Genomic DNA, 15,863 nt, shown 5'->3' with positions numbered 1-15,863 from the left:
CACAGTTCCATTCTGTGCAGGGGACCTCTCCCCTGAAGGGGGGCTTGGCTGGCGTCGTGCTCAATGCGGTTTCATTACGGCATTCACAGACGTCGTGCGGCCGATGTCCTACACCTACAAGGCCGAGTTGCGGCGCAGAACGGAAAATGCAGCAACGTGAAGCACTCGCGGGCGAACGCGTCGGAGCGCGCAAAAAACACACGCGATTCTGTCACTTGTCTAAAGATGGTCTGGTTTACAGTGTTGGGGTTTCCGACAACCCAAGCCGCACGGTCCGCGTGATGATCACAGATTTTTGTCTTACCTCGGACAGACGGTCTTCTTCTTCTCGAGCGTCGAAAAGCGGCTCCCCGAGTCGGAGCTGGAGATGCTGTGTCCACGCGAGTGCATTCAGAGCATTTGGGAGGCTTTTTTTTATCAACCTCCACAACGTATCCGTACTAAGCACCCAATCCGTGCGGCTCCTCAAAGATGTCCACCAGCGCACATTAATCCCAGAGGGCATTGCGGCGTGTTTCCCATAGACAAAAACGCTACCCAAACGTACCTTGAATTTTTTAAGTATGCAGTGCCATCTGCTGCTGATAAACAGACTTAGTTTATTGTTACGACGCTAAATTTTTCTAATATGCTGTGCTTCAAGCCAATAGGGTAGCCAAATAATTTAAGCTAAGCTTACTTCATAATATTTTAATTAATTCAGAACAATTTTTAGCGTACAAATAAGTGTCACTGATGCGCAAGTACTAGAGGGATGATTGCAGCTCCACGACGCAGGCTGTGACACAAACGCACCAAGATGGCGCCGTCCAAGTCGGGCGAGTTACTGGCCCGAGTCAATTTTCCTCTGTATTCGCTAAATGTAATCACGGAAAGGCACATACTTGTCGCAGGAGGCGGCGGGAAGTCGAGGACAGGCATACCAAACAAGATTGTAAGTAGCCCACGTCTTGGCACCATGCGTTTTCTGTCGCGCTAGTTTCGGCTCGACTTAACACCTGGGATGAGCCTGTCGCTATACATACGTGTCAAAAGAGAACCGCAGCTGATCGCTCGTAAGCTCGCCTTGATCGTTCGTCGCGACGGCAGGAAAGCAACTCGACCACTTCCGAGACATAAACGGTTTTTTTTCCTCGGGCCGTGTCGTGGAAATTAAACGCGTTCATCGATGCAGTTGCTGAATTTTCTTTGGATCATGTATGGGGTGATAGAATGCGGCGTCCTTGTAGTGCACAGATTATTTCAAGGCTATCTGTGTGGTTTCTCTTCTTTCTTTCTTTCCTTTGCTCTCTTTCTCTCTTTTGTTTTATTTCTTTATATTGGTGGTCACTGGTTCTCTACAGTCCAGCTGTGTTGATGGTGTGATCAAGCGAAGCTTGACAAGGACGTCTTGATCGGAGGATAAAGCGTGTGGTGAGGCGAACTAACTTCCGTAAGGTAGCACTTCCTTCACGCCAGGGAAGTTAAAAGAACTCCCCAAGACAAACCAAGCTGGCGTTTTAATTTCGGACTCTACTACTGAACAGTCCAGACCTTCAATCGCTCATCTCGGGTGGCAAACCCCGACCATTGCCCTGACGTTGACGCTGTCACAACGTCAGCGCTACATCACGTTGACGTCAGATAACTGCCTGCCTGCGCTCGACTGAGGCGGAAGTTTTTTTGTTTTTTTTCCCCAGCTGTTAATGGTGTAAGCTGCGCGCTCTGAATGGCGCTTCTCCGACGTTATCAGCTGAGGCGTTAGAATTCTGTATCGTTCTTAGGTCGCGTAGCTTATTGGCGCGATGTGAATTTTTTTGACCGCAGTTTTGGTTAAATACCGCCAGAACGTTTGGCTAGATTAGAAAGGCGTAGTAGTTTCCATAAGGTGTGAAAATCAAAATGGCTACATGCGGTAGTTGAATTATATTGCGGTCACAGGGGGTGACCACACGCTATACAACAAGAAATTAACCAAGAAATAACCTAAAAAGAGAAGAAACACGAAGCAGTGGCGTTTCACATTAATGCTTTTCTTAGGATAGTGTGAAAAAATTTGCAATTACCATGGTTGTGATCACTCGTGTAATGAAGGATATCCACCCAACACCTCTGACCTAATATATTAAGAATGTTCTTTTACTGCATGAGACGCAGACGCGCAAATTATAGCTTTCTGTTTTGGATGCATTCAGTGCCATCTGGTGCACAGATCAGCCACAAGGTCAACATCCCTATCAGCGACCATGCAGCACCTCATTCTGATTAACTTGAAAATCTCTACGCAGATCAACTTCAACCAGGATCGTAGCTGCCCGTGTGCGAGAGTTTATATTGCCACGCATGCATTGTTTTACTCCCTGCAGGTGATCGCATTCACCAGACTGCTGCTGTTATCAGCATATCGCTGTCTTGTGTATAGAAGGTGTGCTTAGTGTATTCAAAATTTGGTGAATATTGTCACAGGGTCATTAGTCATACAAATGTGTGTGATCAGATCACACAAGTGAGGCAAAAAATGTTGTACAGTCGTGAATCTACATTATCACCAGTGATTGCTCTGGAATCTGCCGTGGCACATGTGTATAAGTACTGTTTGGTAAGTTTAGGTGGGTTGGTAGATTTGCATGGTGATGGATAATTAGTGTGAGGAAAGAGTGAACTTAAGAACGATATGGATGTAACCACTTACTAGACAGAGACATGTTGTGCCTAAACGCTAGATGAATTCTCACATTTATTGATTTTCTGGGACAGTTAGTTTTGTTATTCCAATAACAGAGATACTGTTCACTGTTGAAATTAAAGTGCGTAACTACGCTGTGCAGTGCTTTCTATGGTTGACAGTGTTACTTTTCTTCTAGTTTACTTGGTCTTTCAGTTTTGTTTTGATTGGCTTGTGTGAGAGCACTGGAATAGGACAAATAAATTAATAGTGTGTTTCTGGATAAATATTGGTTTAAAGTCAACACTTGTTACATCCACTTTTGCACTGTTTATCTGTCACCATACGGGTCAGAACTGAGCTTTGCTATTAGATTCAATAATTGCCAATCGCACTTGACACTATCGTTCTCACTGTCGTGTTGCTTTATGTACACAACTTCTTCCAATATTTTGATTCTTTATAGTTATGTCACTTACTGTTTCTCCTTCTTTGTAGTCACTACACAGTGGCGGTAACATGAGAACTTCGATGCCAAAGTGTGTTTGATTCTCTCTGCACATTCTCTCGTATCGTGGTTCCGATAAAACGTCTTCTTTCTTTCATCTCTGTGCGCATCGCAACAGGAGATATACGAATTGATCCCAACGAAGACGACATGCAAAGCAGAGCCAGTGACGCGCTATCCGACGGGCGACTGCGCCATCATGAACTCAACCGTGTTCTTCCACAAGGGGCGCAAGAGCTTCGCGTTGGCTGCGGGCGCCGACGAGCACTGCCAAATGTACAACATGCGCTACTGCCTCCTTGAGGACTGTCAGGAAGAGGACGGCGACGGGAGGTTCGAACGCGGTGAGCTGTACACAGATTTCCTGGTTGAGAGTTGCGAGTGTTTGGGCTTGTCTGTTCAACGTCATGACAAATCGTAGCGCAGAGACTTCAGTACGGCAGCAGACCTCAGTGTGCGGGTATGCGTGTACAAACTGTGGACTAGAAGAAAGATACCTCCGGAACCTATTTCCCAGATTACATGCCACTTTTGTTGGTGTAATGTTTAGCTGGTCTATTACTGTGGCAAAAGATGACTGGCTTTCCAATCGAACATGCAGCTTGGTTTCCTATCGCTGGAGGTGTGTGAATATTTGAAAAACTTTCGAGCAATGAATCATATTCAATTTAGTCTTCAAACTGAGTGGTCACTATTTGTAAATATGAATATTTTTTTAGTATTTTAAAACATCTACCGTGCAGAACCAAGTGTAAAGTTGAAGCAAAGGTACAATAAATTTCATCTCCACGGGCATAGCATAAAGCATGAAAACATACTTAGTGGAGCAGGCTGCGTTGCTTAGGGAGCGTGACTTTGTCAGCTATACAGCATTAATTTGCACAATCTGCAGAGTCCTGTTTTTGCAAACAAACTGCTTATTTCTTCCTAATGGTCCATTTCTGCCTGTAATCAATGACCCTTCATAATGTGCAATCCAATGACAAACTTGCTAACATTATGAATACAAGGACGTCAATATCGCTTTAAAATAATTGTAAAAATGGTTGTTCATGATTCGAAAAGTATTCTATATACTATTTGACTTGATGCATTTCTGGCACTATTAAACTTGCACTCGATTCGGTTTCAAAAATTTTCTATTCACACACGTCTACCTTTGACATATCCCCGACAGACAGGAGAGGCTCATCGACGGCACTGCGACGGAGGCGGCGGTCGGAGTCCACATCCTCGTCCAAGGATTACGGCGGGGGTGACAGGCCAGAGAAAGTGGAGAATGGCACTGCCAATGGCGTGGTGCATGACATGGCAGACTCGGCTAAGCCGGAGCCGGACACGAATGCCAACAGTGTCCGGATTGGCTTCTCCATCCGCCCGGACACAAGCTTCCAGACAGATTTTTCCACGAAACAGGAGCCATTCCAGAAAGTGGTGCGGTTTGCACCGGAAACGGAGATCCTCTTCACGGGTGGTGCAGATGGCTGCCTTCGAGCCTGGAAGGTCAGTGAACTCAGTCACATGTTAAAGAGACACTAAAGGAGCTGCACAAAGTTAAACCGATGCCACACAGGCAAGGTCAGGGATGTTAAGTGTCTAGGACCTTAAGTGCCTTAGTGCCATTGTATCTAGAATTGCTGCTAAACACACACATTTTTAATGACACAGGCAAGGTCAGGGACGTTAAGTGTCTAGGACCTTAAGTGCCTTAGTGCCATTATATCTAGAATTGCTGCTAAACACACACATTTTTAATGACACAGGCAAGGTCAGGGACGTTAAGTGTCTAGGACCTTAAGTGCCTTAGTGCCATTGTATCTAGAATTGCTGCTAAACACGCACATATTTAATGACATTAAATGATGCAGTGATGAGAAGTGCAGTGAATGTAGTAAGCGTGTTCGTGAGCCACATCATAAAAAATGTGTTTAGTTGATCAAAGTGCAAATATTGCCACTAGGATTGTTAACAGCTGTATTCAACAAAGGGTAAATTTATTGGTTTACTTCAGAAGTATGTTTTATGAGTGCAACTGTAGTTGCTAACATTGGGAGTGTGAGCACACACTCAACAGCCAAACTAGTTGCGAGAACGCATTAGGCTGCAAGTGACATCAGAGAGCAAGCGACATCAATTCCCCTGTGGTATACGCAGGCTAATAGGGCGACTTGCCGGGTGAGGGGAGGCGTGAGCGTCAGAGGCCAGATTTTCTGCACCACCTGGTGATGCAGAGCTCAACCAGACAAATGCAGCTGATATTGCAGTAACGAAGTGCATTCTGCTTCGCTGCTAGTGTGAATTTTCGGCGTCGGCATAATGGTGAACACATAAACATTTACACAAGCAGTGAAGTAGAATACACTAGGTTACTGCAATATGGGCTTTGTGTTTGTATGGTTGAGCTCTGCACCACGAATCCGGCCGCTCACATTTACGCCTCCGCTCACCCAGCAAGCCACCCAATCTGCCTGAGCATACCGGAATACTGAACTTGCTAAAACTCTCTATTAAGATGTAATGCATTAACTATGTCCACATGACACTGCATGAGTGAGATTAAACTTTTAAGGCATTGAGCAGTTAATGTCACTCTTTTTGTGCCTATGTGAGACTGGTGTTAGTTTAGTCTGGTGAAGTATTGTTTCAAGGCTCAGTTAGTATTTAGCATTTGATGGCAGAACGTTAGTTATCAGTGGAGAAAGTGAAGAACAATATTATCCACTCTGGAATTTCACACCTGTAACTGGCACTGACAGTATGCCAGTAAGACAGATTGCTAACCACGTAGCACATTTCTGCTGCCATTTTTTGTTCAAAACAACTTCTTAAAACTCACTAGATTGAGTGTTTCATTCATTTAGCATACAGTTTAGTAATCAACAAACTATCAGCTATGTAGTTATGAGTAAACGCTGTCTAAATGTTGGAATATCACATGGAGTAGGCACGAGAACTTCAAGTTTCTTATTCGTTCTTGCATCTTGATTGGTTTACCCCGACTCATGTTCACGCACAGTATGACTTTTTCTGGTATATTCTAGCATTCCAATCCACTTTAAACGCTTTAAAAAATCCACTTTAAGCACCAATCTCTTTAAATGCCTTGGTGTTCCACTTCTGCCTTTTCTTTCCAAACCAGCAGTAACTAATTCTTGTCACGATGGACTATTGAAGATTTTGTGAAGAAAAACAAAGGTTTGGATTCTGCTATAATAGGTTGTAGCACATGCAAGTTGCTGTTGCCTTTGCTTTCACTTGCTGAAGGTGACCAGCTGCCTTGCAAGCCTGTTGTATTTTTATCGCTGTAAGTTCACGGATAAAAGGAAAACCCATCTGGGAAACCTACCAAGCTAACTCACAACTTTGAGCCTTATTATTTTGGCGTGTTGCAACCTTTTTCAGCATTGCACTCAAGGCTGCTTCCATCACCATCTGCTAGTGTAGATGACAGGGTTAACGAGCCAAACGAAGAGTGCCATGACACTTGGATTTAAACAGAATTGGGGAACAATGCTGAATACAACTACACTCTTTTGTCATCATTTGGCGAAACAGTTCATAGGTGATGACGCTCAAGTTTGCTTTGAAGGCATAATGTGAGGGAAGCCTTTGCCAAACATTTGGCTGTTGAAACGGGGGTGTGTAGATTGTTTACTTGTATTTCCTCGCAGAATTAGAAATTATTAGTGTTCCTTTTATTTCAATCTTGTCTATCTTTCTTCCAGTATCCCCAGTACAAGATGATATACAAAGTGCAAGCCCACGAAGATGAGCTTGACGACCTGTGCATCTCACCAGACGAAAGCAAGGTTAGATTGGCTCATCCCTATTCTGTTTCTCTGTCGAGCTCATAGACACTTGCCTCCAGTTGTACGAGCAAGTCTGCGCTGCAGGTGTCTTTTGAATTTTTATCAGGTGAATATTATGTTACTCTTGTGAAGTGGCTATGAACAGGCTAAACTTCTGAGCAGTTTGTTAATGTACTAATTTATTGTTTAAGCTAACTTTGCCCTTCCTTTTTTCTTTCTGTAGCAGTTAAAGGTAACTTATTTGTAAGGCAATCCTTGTTAGACGGAACTGACACCTTTCTCTTCCATAGCAGCTGATTGCTCAAACTGTTGAATAAGAGAATCGCCAAATTGTATTGTACTGTTGGACTTAAGGAACTTCTATTGCACTCATGCAGTGAATGCATGTATGACTCAAGTGAGTCTACTTTCGAGTTAAAGGAAGCAAAGCTCCGACAATAAAGAAGTATTAACATGACATTGTAAATAGTTATCTTCTTTGGATGGTCTGAAGCCTTTTAAACCTAGAAGAAGATACTGGCACTCATTAGAGTGCTTGAAGTAACTTCCAATAAGACTTGATTCTACCAACCTATTTCGGTTTTGATAAGCGCTGGGCAACTGCGTCATTACATCGTGAAGCACTGTTTCACCTGCGTTTGCATGCAGCGCTCATATATGGCACCAGATTTTGGCATTTTGAGAACCAATGTCAGCATCAAATTGAACCATCTTGAGTTTCCCAGCCTCCAAACTCACAAAGTGCGAGAGGCGTGTGTGATAGAGTTTCTGCAAATGCCTCGAAAATGTGTGTAAGTGCTCCTTTAGCAGAGTATAGCTGCAAGCCCCGACTGTAGAGTGATTATCAGAAGCAAAAAAAAAACTTTTCCCCCACTAGGTGGTGACGGTGTCTCGGGACGGCCACGGCTATGTCTGGGACGCCGTGGATGGCAAGCAGGTGTGTGAGCTTACCTTTGTGGCACCTGGCAGCAGCTCCGAGAAGTACCTCTTCAGAGCGTGCAGGTACGTGACAGCTGCCCTGCATGCACTCATAGTACCGTCGCACCTCACTATAACAAAGTTGCATCCAACATAAAAATACCTTCATTGTATATCCAATATTCAATGTGAGCATGTATTGAGTACTTGCTGATATCACCGAGAAAAAATTTTTTTTGACCACTTTCTCGCTCTCATAGCATATATGTATTGGCGATAATCAACATTTTTTGCGATGCAGTAGCCAGTATACTAACTTGTGACTACTTCAATGTTTTCATTTGTTGTTATTACTCACTGCATCTTTGTTCTCTTTGCTATAGCTTTTTTTTTTTTTGCCTGCTCTCCTCCGTAGTGCCTTTGGCCTGGAGGGTGAAGTAAATACACGAGAATAAGTATTCAATATCTGTTATAACCGTGTTCGTTATATCAAAGTTCTACTGTATATCTGGCAAAGGAAGAACCATGCAACTGATTTTGTATTTTCTTTCTTTAATTACGTTACCTGGGAAGGGAAAGATTGAGCATATGAACGTAGCCCACTACAACAGGGTCCGATTCAGCTCTCATATCTCTTAGTTGAGCCAGCATCTCTACAAAACTTGCCAGGGAGTGTGCAGGCTTACTTTTTGTCAGGGAAACTGCCTAGGAGGCATCGACACCTGGCAACTGGATTGAGGCCCAAGGGGTAGCTGTCAGTTGAAATGCATTTGCTTACTAAATAATTATGTTGGATTGTATTCTGTGCAGCTAGGCTCAAAATACAATCACAGCATGCTTAGGCTTGCTGTGATGTAAGCCATTCACACATATTGAGAAACTCGTTGACCTTGCTGACTGGTCAAACCGTTATGGGCTGAATATCTCTTAGGTGGTGGCATGGAGTAGAGTAGAAAATCGGGCTCCTGTGCTCAAGGTCCTAAGTTCAGATCATTGCCCAGGCCACCGCATTTTCAGGGTTGGAGCGGTGCCGCAAAAGAAAAGGAAATGTTGAGAGCCAGTGGAGCTATACTAGTCCAGGTACAACCAAATTAGAAAGACCCCCGAGCTTCAGTAAGGCTACGTTCACACTTGGGAAACGGCAAGCTGGCGGAAAAGCCAAAGCGGCCAGAAAATCTTTTCCGCGCATGTACAAGATGTCCACATTTGTTTCACCACTGCAGCGGAAACCATTGCCGCTTTCGCCCGCATCCATCTAGTTTGCGTACGTTTGTCCGCATGGTGGCACTGTTCATTACACTATTTCAAGACATATGTTCATTCATTGACCCATCAGTTACTACAGGCTATCGTTTCGCTCAACTGCGCGTATCGTTTTTAACTTTCGTCTAGCATGGAAAATAAACAAGACATAGTTTCGATAGTTTTAGCTAATTGCTTTGCCTAAAAGTAGACAATGGACAACGGAAAATGTTAAATTTTACGACTGGATCTTTACATGCTAGTGCAGCTTCCGGTGAAGCGGATAGCGGTTCCGCTTCGCCGCCTGGTTTTCCGCCCATTTTCCTGCCTAGGCGGGCGGATTTTGTCAAGTTTTTTCCGCTTCCACCTGCTCCGAGACCAAGCGTGAACGTAGCCTAAGACACTCCCCCACCAGAACAGGAATTGGCCTCCTTGGTGCAGCACTTGGCCACTACCTCGTTCGTGATGATGTCTTGTACCTTGCACAGCAGTCTTTTAATGGGGCAGCATTTATCTAACTTCCCATTCTTTTTTTGCATTTGCCAGTGAACATTGTTGTATGCCGTATTTACTCATGTAAGACCCTCCCCCATGTACCCCTTCCGCCATTATCGAGTTAAAAAGTTGGAGAAAAAAAAAGGACTATTTCGCCGAATTACCTGCCATGGTGCACAATGACAGTCTTTGGGAGCATGGTGTTGTGGTAAGCTCTTGTGACAACGACATAACATTGAGAGCAGCAGAGCTGAACAATGAAGCGAAACTTGGGTCAGTAGTGATAAATCTTGAGTAAAAGTGTGTGTAAGTGTGCATCCAATGTTTGAATTATTCTGTAGTTTCACGATGTCTTCCACGGTTTTAGAGGGTTGTCATATGCACCACTCGTGCAAGGTAATGCAACCTGCAATGATCCCAAAAAAGAAAGTGCAGATCTCTCAAGTAAACATGGTATTCATGCTGAAAACCTGTGTGCGTGTGTGTGTGTCGTCCTTCAAATTTGTTTTGCAAGTGCTAACCTGAGGCCATACCCAACTTCATGTGTTCTGTTTGTAATGTATGCAGGTTTGGAATCGTCGAGGGGGACAAGAGTAATTACCGCCTGTTCACAATATCCAACGCCGCAGTGCGAAAGAAGCCTGCCTCGCGTTGCTACCTGACAAAGTGGGACATGCGGAGGCACGTTTCCGAGAGAACCCAATCTATGGGCACGGATGTCCTGTCATCATTGGCTGTCAGGTGAGACCAGCGATTCAACTGCCCCACATTGGATTCCCTTTGTGTCCTCAAGTCAGATTATAGACTCACCCGATGTTTCATGCAGCCTTTTAGAATAGGGCTATTCTTGTTCTAAGAACAAAAACATTTTTACGTTCTGCTGATTTTGTGGAATTTACTAGTTCTACAAGCTAACCCTTTACTGACGAGACACATAAATACCCAGAAAGAAATGTTTATTCTCCATCTAAATGTGCAAAACTCATCAAGAATAAGCATAATCATCAAAAAGAAAATAATATTTTGCGGAAATTTTTTCAGCAATACGGGCAAAACCCTAGGCAGGAAACTGGAAGTGGGATTCACCCCAAGCCACCTAAGGCTTCGTTTTCAATTTGTATTGACAGGTCTCCGCATATGTGAACCATAGGCGTGCATTTCATTTGCTTTACGTCACGTGTGTGACACCAGTGCAAGTGTGTGAAGCAGTGTCAATATTGTGGCTGATTGCTCTGAGGGATGCAGGCACCTTGTAACAACTTTTGCTGCATTTTCATTCCATTTCTTGTGCACCTGCAGTGTAGTGTTTTTTTTCCAACTTCTATATGCATTACTTAAAGGGACACTAAATAGTAAAGTTAAGTTATGCTGGACTGGCAAATTACAGTTTCAGATCACTAGAAGCATTGCTCTTACTGTGGGTAGAGTCTTCATTGGTGAGCCAGAAAAGATGTAAAGGCAAAAGACAGGCTTTAATTTCCCATGGTAGCTCCTGTCATTTGTACAGTGGCTTCCAGGGGCTGGTTTCTAGTTTCATCAATAAACAAGTATTGTATTTCATTTTAGAGGAATCTGGTGTTGTTTCTTTCTTGCTTAAACTGCTTAAAACATGCAAAAACATTTTGAAATATGTGATATGATGCTAACGCACCTGCACAGGGTTTCAGGCACAAATTTCAAAAAAGTGTAAACTTTGGCCTTCACTTTCACTGCTAATAACTGACCTTCCTCAACTAGATTGACGCAAACCAACACTTGGAACAATACTTCATAATACTGCTCTTCAGCATCTATTTAAGTCCATAATTAAAGCGCGTAGCGTAGGGCTTAAGTGACCTCGTTAGTGCACGCACTGTTTGTTCACCATGCCAATTAATGATGGCACTTTTGCAGTGAGGATGGCCGCTTCCTGGGCGTCGGCCACCTGTCCGGGGCAGTCGAAGTGTACATCGCCTTCAGCCTCCAGGTGAGCGGTGTGCCTCTCGTGGCTGTAGCTGCGTAGCACGATGGGGCCATTTGCTTGCCCTCTAGTGCTACCTCATTTACCCGATTCTAAGTGACGCCTCTCTCTCTCTCTCTCTCTCTTAATTATGTGGGTCCAGAAACTGACGTGTGCCCATTAAAGTCCGACGTAAAGCTAAAACGTTTGCAGCATTGGTGATCGCCTACTGTCGAAGCCAATGCCATCACAATCAACAGCACAAGGTTATAGCATAAAAGCAAGCTTGGGTATGCGTCGCTGGACGAACTGGCAAAGCGATTGGTGGAGGCATTCCACTGGTCCTGTTCATGGTGGTTACAAAGTTACTCTAGAAACACAGGCCACCAGAATTAACAAGCTGCATAGAGGAGTAAAGATGCTCTTTAAGTACAGAAAGTTTTGCAATTACAGTTGAGAAGACCGAAAATGTTTAACTTCAGAGAGAGCAGGACTTATGAAAGTTATTGTGCATCATATCAGAAGCCTTAGAACACAAATACTCGCGAATAAAGTTCTCATAAAACATGCATTGGAAAGTGTCCGCTTATAACACCGCTGACATCTTGAAGCCTTTTTCTTTCAAGCTGTGCTGTGTAATGAAACAATAAATATATAGTATATATAATATGTCAGATATTATTATGAAACGGGTTGCTCTGCATGTTTTGAAGAGTACATGTCTCAATGTTTATACTGATGAACAAATATACAGTGTGCCCGTAAGGTCATGGGGCACTTTTGATCGGTCACAGGGAAGCAACAAAACAAGATAGAAATGTGAAATCTTCACCAAATAAAAGGAGCACTCTCCAAGTTCCCATAGTATGACGTGCAAGGGTGTGCGCACACAGGCGATGACGCAGCACCACGAACTGCGCAGCAGCAGATCAGTCCACTCCCATACCAGTCGAAATGTAGACGGTACAGAGGAAAGTTAAGTGCGTTCTGTGGCTTGCTAAATTCGAATCCGTGACCAAAGCGTAATGTGTACAACAAAGCGCCACCACATGGGAATAACATTAATCAGTGGGATAAGCAGTTGAAGGATACCGGCAGTTTGTTGGACAAACCCCGTTCTGGTAGGCCATTGGTAAGTGACGGAGTCTGTAGAGGCTATACGGGAGAGCTACCTAAGGAGCACTTAAATATCTATGCGTGCATGTGCTTGGCAATCACAACTAAGCAAGACTAACGACTAACTTGGAGAGTTTTCCTTTCATTTGGTCAAGATTTCATATTTCTGTCCTTGTGTCGTTGATTTCCTGTAACCAGTGAAAAAGTGCACCATGATTTTATGGGCGCACTGTAGATACAGTGGACATGCCATATTTATGACCAACTTTCTGTGGCAATGATTGGTGAGGTTTAATGTGAAAGATTGGCATACTCACCCACGCCCCGCCTTCTTTTTTGCTTTAAAAAACAGAGACTGTACCGGGCCGAGCATGCCCACAACATATTTGTCACGGGACTGGAGTTTCTCAAGTCATGCGACGAGACGCGTCGCCTCGCGGGCAACTACGATGCATCTCTCATCAGCATATCAGTGGACAATCACATCGTTGCGCATCATATACCATACCCAGGTGAGCCACATCACCATGACACCACAGCATTGTCTGCTGCACTCAACTAAACAGCACAACCTGTAGAATTTTTTTTAGGTCTAGAAAAAAGTCGTAGTTTCGCCTGAAACGCAAAGCATTGATTGCAATAGCAAATTAGTAGGCAGCTATACGAAGTAAGGATAGTAGTGGCTTTATCGGCCGTATAAACTTATAAACATTCGCTGACTAACTAAATTAACAAGCATAGTGTCTTGTGTGCACAAGCAAGCATGAACACATCTCGCTCGATGACCGCAGAAAGTAGCTGTCAAAGTGCTGGAGTGAGGAAGCGCGGTAGCAGCAGTGAGCAAATTGACCTTCGTGCTGCCTCTCGCTTCAATGTGAATGAAGCAGCGAAAATACAGCGCACACAAAGCAATCGGCAGTTGGCGCACTCTGTCTCCATCACAGATCACTTTCAAGACAGGGCCCGTGTGGCCGTGCCCTAGGCAGCAGCCACCGGAGGATATTTTGTTGTGGTTTTCAAAACGTGGCATTATGTTGGCTTGATTTCAGCTTGTACGCATAGTTTGAGGCCTGAACGTACTACCATTGGCGACAGGGTAGCAGCTGTACAATATCACCCTCACGTTTGTTCTACACTTTACTAAACTGCGGGTTTATTAAGTGCGGGTCGTGTAAGACCCGCACTTTTTCTTTCTTAATCTTGGCAGGGTGCAGCAGCTCTCACACGAAGCGAGCATGTGTCTACCCGCTAAAACTGTGGACAACATAGCGAATGATGTAGAAGACAATGTAAACAGTAGCTGTACACTGCGCACACACTTATTCAAGATTCAGCAGTGCTGATCAAATTCTGCTTCATTCTTCAACGCTACCGCGCATGATGTCACGCATGGCCTCACCGAACTTTACTACCGTATCACATTATTCTGCTATCTACCTATTCATATAAATGTAACACTAATACTATGTCCGAAATGAAACAGTTGTTAGTTCACACTCTTGCCAGTCTCCTGTTCCGTGTTTTCTGTTCCATAGTAGGCGTGGTAAGAAAAACTAAAAACGTACATACAAGCAACTAGCCCAAGTCGCAGCACTTCTTTTACCGTGTATGTCACTTGTGCTAAGTGGTATCATTAATATCCCGTTTCATCTTGCTTTTCAGCCACTATGGGAATCGCAGGCTTGCTCATTATGTTCGTCGGAGTGATACTCTTGGTTTATCTGCTGATGGACTTCCTCGGACTCTGAGAAAGTGCAGTGGCTTCAAGATCGCGACGTAGATATGGGTGCCCAAGTGCCGCGCTTAAGAAACATCACGCCCGCTCCAGCGAGACGACAAGCATTCCAAGCACAAGCATCTCCATACGGACTGTTGCCAGTTGTTGCCTTGTTACTATTGGCCGGTTCGTTCGCATTTGTGTCTGCCACGGCAAAGAGCTCTTTGCAGGCACTTGGTGGTTACTGCGATCAAAATCTTTTCGCGTTGTGCGTGCTTTCGTCGCTCCGGGCAGCCACGGGCACGCACAACTTGTACGAAGTACTCCTAGCATTTAAGTACTACATTCACACTACCCTCGGTTTCGTGCATCATTTGCAGCAGGAAGGTTTGTGTGAAAAACGAAAAAAAAAAAAGGATTGTCGAAACACTGTTGCGATCAGTGCCATAAAGAATGAAGCATCAAAGAAAGCTGCAGTAGACTTTCATGAGTACTAAGAAAAGCAATTTCTGCAAGTTCTTTGAACCACAAGACGTAGATTGAGCAGTAACGTTCCTTGCCACGCTGCTCTCTCCGTTACTGCTTCGCCCCGTCACCCGCTTTTTTTTTTATTATTGTGCATCGCATATTTTAAGTATTCGAGGTTCCTGAACTGGGTGTAGGAAACATTCACTGAACTTTTTTTGCGATGCAAATGTCAGCGGGGTCTTTTGTACAGTTTTGCTGAAGAAAATTTTAAAAGAGCCTGTTGCAAGATTGGTTCTACTGTGATGCTATACTTGTACAAAGTAGTTCTAGGTTGTCCAATGAAAGGTGCAGTTCTGAGTTCGTTTTTAGGTATGACAAGTATGTGTATGGCTTTTATTGTTTCTTTTCCCTTATTATAATGTTCTTTGATAGAAGGGAGCTTGTCGCAGATGTGCAATGCATGATCAAAACCTTGCTTGAATTCAGTTGTATGTACGCGGCATGGTACAGTGAAACTTTTAACATAACATTGGCTATACCTTCAAGGCTCCACCTACCATCTGTCAGCAGTGGACGTCTCTGTACTAGTCATACCTGGAAAGACTAATTTCAAATAAAAGCTATGCAGTTAAAACAAATGTGTTGCGACTCTTACATTTTCGTGCATTCATTTAATATGGGCAGCATGTGAAATGTTGATCATGGCAGACATTAAGCCTTTGGTGGCCACAGGTAATGTAAGTTTTGAACCTACTTTGATCTAACACTGAGAGGCATGTTACAGCATAATATTTTCGTTACTTTATGCCAAGTTTCTTCAATACAACAGGACAAAAAAAAACATTCGCTTTCATAGTCTTGCATGTTGGCAGGACTAGTCGTTTTTATCCCGGTTTTTGAGATTTCTTCTGTGCATTCTTGTAATGAAAGCCAAAATTTATGAAAGAATACTCACATCTGCCAACTCTCCTGAATTCTGCACAAAGTGATGAATTTTGGCTCATTAT

General features: G+C 43.8%; 1 protein-coding gene across 1 annotated transcript; it reads left to right on the top strand.

Moving 5' to 3' along the window:
- Window positions 1-776: 776 nt before the first annotated feature.
- LOC142557508 (guanine nucleotide-exchange factor SEC12) lies at window positions 777-15,494 on the top strand. The gene is made up of 9 exons (XM_075669408.1): window positions 777-934; window positions 3,271-3,496; window positions 4,330-4,655; window positions 6,878-6,961; window positions 7,839-7,963; window positions 10,184-10,357; window positions 11,510-11,582; window positions 13,024-13,183; window positions 14,334-15,494. The coding sequence occupies exons 1-9, from the start codon at window positions 800-802 to the stop codon at window positions 14,417-14,419; spliced, it is 1,389 nt and encodes a 462-aa protein (XP_075525523.1). The 5' UTR covers window positions 777-799; the 3' UTR covers window positions 14,420-15,494.
- Window positions 15,495-15,863: the final 369 nt, after the last annotated feature.

The sequence above is a fragment of the Dermacentor variabilis genome, chromosome 9 (assembly GCF_050947875.1).
Source record: "Dermacentor variabilis isolate Ectoservices chromosome 9, ASM5094787v1, whole genome shotgun sequence".
Lineage (NCBI taxonomy): Eukaryota > Metazoa > Arthropoda > Arachnida > Ixodida > Ixodidae > Dermacentor > Dermacentor variabilis.
The sequence above is the reverse complement of the archived record's forward strand: the minus strand, read 5'-3'. Positions and strand labels throughout refer to the sequence as shown.